General features: G+C 30.2%; 1 protein-coding gene across 2 annotated transcripts in view; it reads right to left on the bottom strand.

The window, feature by feature from the left end:
* The window catches only part of LOC108691848 (ral guanine nucleotide dissociation stimulator-like 1), a 44,468-nt gene that overhangs the window by 3,537 nt on the left and 30,303 nt on the right, over nt 1-10,628 (bottom strand). For both annotated transcript variants that reach the window (XM_018199779.1, XM_018199778.1), the window contains exons 2-3: nt 4,544-4,648; nt 3,016-3,436 (exon numbers count right to left, since the gene is read on the bottom strand). In XM_018199779.1, coding sequence (XP_018055268.1) covers nt 3,016-3,436; nt 4,544-4,648 — 526 coding nt within the window. The remainder of the gene's footprint in view (nt 1-3,015; nt 3,437-4,543; nt 4,649-10,628) is intronic.

Genomic DNA, 10,628 nt, shown 5'->3' with positions numbered 1-10,628 from the left:
ATTTTATACTTTTCATAATTTTATAAGATTAAAAATTTATATTAAATTTTAATAATTCTGAAATAAAGAGTTTTTATAATTTTTTTTAATTTCAAAAATATTACATTCAACCTTTATTAAGAACAAGTCTCAATTATATTCGTGCCAAAAACTTTCTTTTGGGTTGTTTCAAAATATTCTCTCTCTCTCTCTCTCTCTCTCTCTCTCTCTCTCTCTCTCTCTCTCTCTCGTTACTTTAAATAAGACCTCTATTTTGGAAATATTGCAACTGGATCGAGTTCTCCAGCAGGCGAGCCTTGAGTGAAAGGTGAGCCCTGCCCGGGTCGTGGCAGTATAATAGAGCCTGTAGACCCTCAATTTATACACGGGAAGCAGACGGCTTTGTGTGAGCTCGAGCCTGATTGGTCTTTCACCATCACTAACAATCAGACCAGCTTTCTGTGTTCCAAACTGCCGATAGAACGATTCTTTCGCGCCAATGCTGTTCGCGCCAATAAAATATGCCGTTTGAACTTTTTTTGTATTCTAGAAACTCGCGAGATATATGTCGAAACGCATTGCGAGATCTAGATATATAAAGTCCGACCCTATGTTACTCCATTTGTCATATTTTTCTTTTTTTGCGTAAGTTTGAGGAGAGTTTTGCAATTTGAGGTTCTTATAAGGTCGGTATATTCATAGACGGATCTTATATTCAAAACTGTTTTAAATACGGTCTTAAGAAGTCACGAACGAATCAGAGGACTGCATTAGCGTCTTAAGACATTACTTAAGATGATCTTGAAATAAGAATCGACTATGTGACTATGAATACCGGCCTAAAAGTTAAAGATTGTGCACGATAATGTTTGATCTTTCTCCTCAGATAATGCATTTGAAATATAATATTTAGTGGATGTTTTGCTTGCTTATCACGGTTCACGAATTCTCTAAATACAAAGCAGGTCGTCATGTGAGTTATTACTTGTTACATTCAAATTGTGTGCATAAGTAAGAATGTATTACTATTAACAATTAAGAACAATTTGGATTCCCTAACTTTAATAACTCAAAATTAGAGAAAATTAGAGCTAAAAGTCGGCATTGTATTTAGTGCGTATTAATATAAAAAACTATTTAACCGAAATTTAAAAATTCATATTTAACATTTAGTTATATAATTATATAACTATATATATAATTATACATACATATTACTACATTGTTCGATAAAAATATCTTTTTTTAATATTGAAACAAGAACTAGTCATTTTTTGAATGTTTAATACCTACACATGAATGTGTTTTCCAAATTGCTCTATCACGTTACAAAATTATTAAGCATTACAATTATTACATATAATAATATAATAAATATTACATTTAATTTTGCAAGAAAAAGCGATTTTTATTAATTTTGTAATATTATAACTACGATTTATGATATTTATGATATATTGGAGAAATTATATTACAATCAAAATGAAATTAAGACTTTCAGTCCTCAAAAGGATTTTTTAATCAACTATAGTTAATAAAATATATAGTTAAATATAAGGTCCATTATATGGAAAAGCTATGAATTAAATTATTGATGATTAACAAACAGCCTTCAATTATATTTATTTAAACTTTTACCATTTCAAAATTGACAAATTAAAAATTATGGGTTTAATATGGCGGATGTCAGAACTTGAAAAATGTTTGGATTATTGCAAAATTTATAGATGTTTTTCATAATTTTGAATTTGTCAGTTTTGACATCAGTTTCATATTCAGCAATATTTAATCAATATTTTAACAATTTAATTTAATAATTATCTTATAAATCATATCTGACAGTTTAAAAAACTTTTTAAAGCTTAGAAATTTTAACGACATACTTAATTTTTATTACAATGAAACTTTTCCAACAATCGTACAACATAATTATAATACGATTAAATATGTAAAAATAGTCTTTTTTATAATGCTATGAATGCAAATATCTCAAAATTGTGTAATAGAACAATTTGGAATTTTTAAATATTGAATTCATATTCAGTATTTAAAAAACGGAAAATATAGTAACTAATCTCGTTCAAGTATTCCTTTTTTCAGAGTTATTACTCGATTCTATTTTCACTCGCCATCAACTTTTCAAAAATCATTGGATGCTTTTATTATAGATTTGAACTTTATTTAAATACAATCAGCGGATTTAAAATTTTATTTTATATTTTAAAAACCTATCTGTATTTTTATATATTTATTTTAATACTGTATTACATGACATTTATTTGAAACAGATTTTAAAACGTTAAATTTTTATTTATTGGAATTGGAATACATAATCTAGAATTATCTTATGATAATTATCTTAGAACAATTCTGAAGCATATTTCAATTTCATTAAATATAAATTTATTACTTTAAAATCGAGTTAAAAATTTCTAAATTTAAGACACGATTTATAAATAATAATTTTATTAAATAATTTTTATTTAATGAAATTTTGGAATAAATAAGTCAGAATTGTCACAAAATATATGATACTACAAGTGTCATAAGATAACTTAATTTTGGATCATTATTCTATTTTATTAAATAAAAACTATTCTATTTTATTAAATAAAATTTTATTATTGTGTGTAAAATCATATTTTAAATAGATGATCAGTATATTGCAGGACATCGTATTAAAATGAATACATAAAAAATATAAAAACGTTTTTGAAATACGAAAATAAAAAAGATTATATTATTTCCAATTGATTATATTATATTAATAGAATTTAATTGATGTTAAAAAAGATTCGATTTGATGAATTTCATACTGAATGCATCATTTTGATTACAACAAATTATAATAACATTATAATGCTCGTTTCTTTCACAGTTTAACCAAAACCGATGTGGTTCTTAGGAAATGTCGCGGCGCGTTATCATTCTTCGTATTTGAACTTCTCACGGTGCCTTATCAATTATACGGTTTTCTTTGTGTTTAAAGTTCACGGTGAAACGACGTGACTCACCAAGCCGGTGAAATAACATTACCTATCTGATCCTCCCGCTGAAACCGGTGCAGTCGGTGCTTAGCTTTGAGTTCGAGCTCAGAGCCAATAAGACGCTGCTGCGTGAACTCGAGAAGTCTGGTGAGCAGGGGATGGCTCGGGGGTGACTTCCAGTCTCCTAGATAAGCGTCCAGCCAGACATGCAAAGCCTGAACAAGGGTCTTGCGATGCTGCTCACAGCCGGCGGTCCCGTCCAGAGCGTCGTATCGCGCGAGCAACAGCTCGAGGACTTCACGAGGGCTGGTGAACGCTCGGTATGTTGCCAGGAAGATGTTTATGTAAGTGGACTCCAGCTCGCCGTCGTCGTTCGCCAGACTTTCGACCAGCCGCTGCACCGTGCCGGCCTTCAAGAAACGCACTCGCACCGTCTCCCATTCCAAGTGCGAAATCTCGTCGTCAGAATCCTGGAGAATCGCGACGAGTGCATTAGTTGAATGTTGAAACTATTAATTGAAAAACATACGACAGCGCAGAGTATTTCAGCAACGTATTGCTGCAACATTGCTAGAATGTGCTGTGGACGCTTTTGTGCCAGATTCCTTTAAATAAAAGCTTTTTACTTTAGAATGCTCGGTATTAATGATACAGTTAATTACTATTGACATATAAATTTTACGAGAATATAGATCATTTTTAATTAACGTAACACAAGATCTTTGTACACTTTACATTTTTAATGATAACATATTTATAATCTCTATAAACTAAAGGAAATAAGAAAACTAGAAAAAATAAACCTATATAAACCTATGTAAATAATCTAATTATCAAATTAATAAAAAGAGCAAGATTACTGTCAAATTCAATTTTAAAATGATATGGCGTATGTAATACAATAAAATTATTTAAAAATTGGTATCACGTGATTCTTCTTTGTTATAATACTGATCGCTAAAAGGTCCAAACTGATATATAATGGATTGAATTTTTAAAAGCTTTGGTCCCCGCTTTGATGAATAGCACTAGAATGATACTCAATTAGGCTTCAGCTTTCAGCCTGGCAGATTTAAATCCTCATGCTAACCATTGAAGACAGCTTAGCGTTCAATGATCTCACTTACATGTGAAATTTACATACGATAGCGTACTAGGATTAAAAGGCTTTAAATAAATAGTAGCTAAAAATTTAGAAATTTCAGAACAAGTAAAAAAAACTTGCTCTTTGAAATTTCTAAATCTTTAGAGAGGAAATCATGATTTTTCTTGAATCAAAAAATTATGGAAAATACTGTGTGTATTACAAGTAGATCTCCATTTCCAACCGCAATAAGAAAAAGTTAAATTATATTGATAAAAATCAATTACAATAAAAAAAAGATTAAATTAGTTAAATTATTATAATTAAATTCTGTAAAAATGATTAAATTAATAAAAATTATCAAGATCTAAAGGAACAAATTAAAAAAAATTACTACCAAATGCTAAAAATCTAAAAGAAAAGGACAAGTTAAATTGGTAAAAATATTAAACGCTAAAAATCTTGACTAAAAATATTTCGATATCATGCTCACCGATGCTGAAAGACTTCTCGTGGGCCGATGGTATCGGACCTTCTTTAGATATACTGTGTATATGACGCCGTCGCCTCTTTCCTCGCCCCATAAACGCCACGTGGGCTGCAAAGTAGAAAATCGAACATCGAACTTAGTCATGAATGTCCGTATCAATGAATGCTATAAGCGGTATAAAGGAACAAATAACGAAGGACCACACACCAGGGGATGATTTAAATTTCTAATTTCACAGCGGAGTGCTTGCTACTCCCTGTCGCGACCTAACAAAGTAAACAGAGCAATTGAAGATAAAAAAAAGATTCAATTTTTTTCATCTGTAGTTAATTTGTTTATTGTGACAAGTAAAATTGACATGCATTTAGTGGCTTTACATCACATTATTTCATACAATTACAAGGAGAAAGTAAAGTTTTTTGTATGAATTTTAGATGAATAAAAAATAATCGCGTTGTCGCATTAATTAACATATTATTACTTTGTATCAGATTATTAAAATTAATTGCTGTATAATTATCTTTACAGATTCTTTATTTTGTATTGACTACAAAATCATCCCCCAGGTTGCCTTTCCATTGCTACTAAATATGAAAATTTGACACTACATGCTTCATTACATTTTCAATTTTCCTCATAACCTTTCGATTCATCCAAACACATAGCTATTTAAATCTAAAATAATTACGTATGCTAATGCAAAGATTTCTGATAGAATGCTTTGGAATATTTAATTCATAAAAATGTGCGCATCAAACCATAAAAATATATGTGATGCGATAAAATCTTATTCTTTTCAAAATTTAATCAGATATTATAGATAATTACAGAGTTTCTTTGTTTTCTAAAACTTGATTGCAAAATATTATGCAGAATTATTGCAAAAATACTGTAAAGATCATGATAGAATAGTAGAAATGAGAAATATGATCTATACGCAATTGCTTGATGAGAACAAGTACGTAATTGAATTTATGTATTTTACATGAACTACGTAGACAAGAATTCATCGATATGTACATGAATATAATGTTACGGTTTCATTATCAAATCAAAATAAATTTTTCTCAAATTTCAATGTGAATTCTACGTGAATACTTGTATATAGATTTTAACAGATGTAATCCATGTAGAATTGCTGAACTAAAGTTGCTCATCCGCAAGCAACACACGGTGGAATTCCATGTTCTCGCAACTTTATAATCTAGTAAACAACCACCAATTAAGAGTAACATAACATTAATTATAGTTCCATACTGAACAATATAAATATAATACATGAATGTAACAGTTATATTGTTGAGTATGAAATTATATTAAATATAACATTGATGTTGTACTACTTTTAGTTAATTTTACTGAAAAGTCATCATCCATACTCTAATAAAATAATTTCTTGAAGGCGGATCTCCAAAATTGGATCCAAAATATCTCATTTTGATAGTACAATTTTGTTTAGTTCTGCATAAAAATTAATTTAAAAACTTAATATTCTTGAAAATTACATATAAATTGTATTAAATTAATAATTATACTTTTAATTGCTGGGTTCTTAATACATATATCTATGTGGACATTACAAGGAAACTTATGAGACAAAATCGATTAGACATACCGATAGAATTTATGCCCACTCGACTTCACGTGAAATCTATTTATCTATTTGAATAGAAAAACATCGAATCCACATACTTGTTCTTATTGAGCGATATGTATCCATAGATCTTATACGATCTATATGTTTGTCAGACGAGATAATTGTAAAAAACAAAAAGAAGTAATAAATCTACCTACTAACTTCCTTGACTTTTCATTTAATGAATAAATCATGAAATCAGCTGACTCATGTTCATGCATAATAAACATATAGTTGTGTGTATGTGTACGCATACAAATATACATGCAAACGTATTACTTATCAGTGACAGTCGGTCGAGCCACAGGCAGTCTGTATAATTAATTTCAACTTGATAAAGAGGGGCTCATGCGATGACGTAACATCTATGTGATAACGCTCGCCTTAAAGGTAGTTAGCCTTTAGAAAAGGTGTTTTGGCTTATCATCACGAAAAGAAACTATAATTAGCGATCTTCGTTGTGAAATGCTTGTCGTCTCGCAAATTGAGGAAATAACTAGTCATTCCCTACGGCTTAACATCAAATTGAGAAGTTTAGTATAAATTTAAAAATCCAGTTAACAAGGTGATTCTTCAGAAAATTGATTTAATTACTTTGATAGAACACTAATTTGACGTAGTTTGGAAAATTAATTTAAGTGAGCCTTTACAAAAAGTAAACCAATCAAATGTGTATAATCAATTGTGCTATTAATAATAATTTCAAAATCACCTGTTTGAAAATCATCAGTTTTATTTAAATATATTTTTTAGTTGTTATTATTATATAAATAGTAAATGAATTTAAGAAAATAATTATATTTGTTATAATTGCGATTGCATTTATTGAATATGAAAATGTTTATTTTATTTACCATTTATATATCTTGATATTTCACTACATTAATATTTAAAATTATCATAATTTATAGTACAATTTTTTCATTTGAAGAGAGAATTTTCATTTGAAAGAACACATATAATTTTTATTTACTAATATTATAACAGTAATAATCATAAAAATGTAGCTTTCAACCATAATTATTTTACTATGCAATTATAGTCACAAACATTTTTCTTTCAGTATAATTATTTGTGTTGTATCACTTTTGAACTTTAAAGTAAAGGAACAATATCGGTCATTGACATTACTGTCATTTTTCTTCTATGAGGCTTAATGGTGATCGCCAAAGCTTGTCGTGTGATATCCATTTATTTAGCATTGAGATATGAGATCCTATAAACAAAGCGAGTCTTAGAGGCCGTAAAGGGGACTTAATGTCGTGAAATCCGGTACGATAGACGTACATATTCGCACTGGCACAAACGATTACAATCGAAGCCGTACTAAGCACGTAATATCGGCGAGGGACGAGAAACCGGACGCGGAGAGAGAAGCGTGTCATTGCTACCTTCGATGTTTTTTCTCGCTTTCGAGAAAAGAGATCGTCTCGCGGAAAAATAACTGGAATTTGTAGAATCCTCATTTTTCCTGTTGAACGCATTCTCAAGAGTGTCTCTCCCGCGAGGTATTAATTAAGAAAATAGTTCACAGAACTAACTGCTCAGAGAATTGCATATTTTTATTGTAGCTATTATACGTATAAATATAATTATATAGATTAGATTTAATAAAAACAAATTAATATTGGCATGAAGTTAAATGGATTATAAAATAATAATTTCTTGAAATTGTGAACAAAGTGGTTCATAAAGAGCCAAGCAAGAACAAGAAGAAAAAGAAGAATTTCTTATAATTAGAACTAAAATATTTAAAAATATCTTTTTTATTTGTGAAACTAACTAAAATTTAATATTTCGGATTGATGAATGTTATCATCGAAGTATTAGAATTAAGTTCTATCTATTTATGAATTAGTTGGAAATGTTTTATAATTTTTAATTAGATTCTCTTACTCTTCATTTATCAAAAATTGTATCTGATTAATTTTGATCCGAATTAGATCCAAGTTCATAACGAAAACTTTTTGCATTAATAATTAATAATAATATAAATTAATTAATAATTTTTTAATATCTTTTACTTAATTTGTTTACTTAATTTTATGACATGAATTTCTCTTTCAAAAATCAATTTGAATAACTTTCTCGCATAACGATTATGTAATATATTTGATTTCAAAAATTCCAACGACACACGAAAAAAAATATTTGGTTGAATTAACTGGAATTTTGATGGAAGATAAATGATCCAAAATTCTGATTAAGTTTACTTGATTTCTGGTTAAATCTACCAGAATTCTTGTTGAAACAACCAATTCCCAATCTGCCAGAATTCTAGTAAATTTAACCAGAAATCTATTAAACTAGAATTCTGAATCGTTCATTTTCCGCCTCGACTCCAGTTAATTCAACTAAATATTTTTCTCCGTGCAGAATTGTCGATTTCACCTCGATGCAGCCGAGACCCAAGAAACGAGGATCTCAAGTCCACCCGCTCACGCCCCGGAACGACCAAGCAATTAGACGCTCGCAGAGAAGGAACCCGAGCGTGACTCGAGGTCCTCGTACCTGTATACTAGTCCTTGACAGCCGCTTCCCTCATGTCGATTCGCCATTGTTCCACAGTAAACAGCACGAGCCGAACCTCGATGCCTGTTACGCAAAGTATAAATCGAGGTATAAACGCAACGGAGTATCTCCCGATCGCTGAATTGTAATTACATTTCCGGCAGTAAAACCCGTGGATATCGTATGATATCGTTCGTTGATCACGTCACGCAGAATAATGTTTTCATCTTAAAACACGCACTCTCTGCGCTTATCTTAAAGACGTGTATAATTATATATCATTCTTTTACTTCAAAAGTGACCAATTATTTTTCGATTTGAACAAAAAAAATTGAATAAACTAATTAAATAATATCGGCAAAAAATATATATATATTCTTAATATGATCAAATGTCATTTTTGTCATTTTCATCCTTAAAAATCACTCTTTTTGAGTTGTGACGATTTTATGACTTTAATGACTTTTAACAAAGTTAAATTGATTCATAGAGATGTGAGTTTGTTATTAGAAAAAATGATTTGTTATGTGATGATTTGCTAGGAAAAGGAATTAATCAATTACTATTGCGTATCATATTTCTCATTATTTGTCAAATTTAACAAACAATATACGGTTTACAAATCACACTTGTTTTAGTATATTGATACAAAATATATTGCTAGTATAACTTACAATGTTACTAACAAATATAACGACTAGCATCAGTTTCCATAACAAAAGAATTATCATAGACACAATAAATAAAAAAAATAACAATCATATTCGATATCGACACATTTATTGCCATTATATCTACAAAATGAAATTTTCTATGGATATTAGCAGCTTGTTAAATTAACAAAATCTTTTCAATCCGTGCTTTTAATGATTAACAGAATAATATTCACTTAACTTACTATATTTTTTGAGCTATGTCCTTATGTCACTTTTGAAGTGACATAAGGAAGCGATGTATTTATTACTATATTATGGAAAAAAGATAATTTTTAACATTTTCTAAATAGAAATTAGATATTTGAATACTTATAACAAGAAATTTAACTACAAGCCAAAAACAAAAATCTTAGGAGAAATTTCTGAATTTAACAGCATTCATTTATTTATAAGCGCTTTGAAAAAGTATATAAAAAGTGATTTTGGTTCAGGATACTTTCTAAAGCGGATTGAATGTGTGTTTCAATTAGAATAAACGCCCGGATTCATAAATACAGAAACGGTTTGGCGATGGCACGATCGAACGACGGCAACGACTTCCTGATGATTTTCCAATTTCAATGTTAGTTCGCGTGTGAATGGACTAATATATCGGGTGGTGTGTAAGTAGACTGAACATATCGGGCGATACGCGATATCGTAGATACGCGATTCGCGCCGATTCGGGGGATCGATCGTCGCGAAACGAGTGCAAGATTCATGAGATCATGTCGATATAGTCGTACTAGTGGTACGTCCATATAGTACGACTATAAGTAAATTGATAATGGTTGTAGTACCGTAAAACCATTGTAAATACATCGTTCACCGTTTCTGGAACGTCGAGATTACTGCTCGAGATGTGTATCTACATTCGCGCGCGAATGGTGAACGAGGTTGGCGCGACGTCGCGGAATCCCGTAAATGTCCCGTCGAGGTCAACGGTCCGCCTGCGGGGTCCCGAAATACATCCCTATTATTTCCTGTTGGATTTCTCGCGAAATCCATGTCGGAGACTACCGTGAAATCGCGACGGGGAAGCGTGACGAACACAGTCTTTGCATCACTGGATCAATTTCCCATTTTAGAATTGCTATAAACTATACAACTAGGAATCTTTTTGTCTCATTGAAAGAAATGATGAATACACGCTTTTCTGCGAAATTCAGAATCGACACCTCTTTAAATATTTAAATAATATCTTTGATAAACGATGTGCGTATGAATATTATATAATATATATATA

Source organism: Atta colombica, unplaced genomic scaffold, assembly GCF_001594045.1.
Source record: "Atta colombica isolate Treedump-2 unplaced genomic scaffold, Acol1.0 scaffold53, whole genome shotgun sequence".
NCBI classification, from domain to species: domain Eukaryota; kingdom Metazoa; phylum Arthropoda; class Insecta; order Hymenoptera; family Formicidae; genus Atta; species Atta colombica.
The sequence above is the reverse complement of the archived record's forward strand: the minus strand, read 5'-3'. Positions and strand labels throughout refer to the sequence as shown.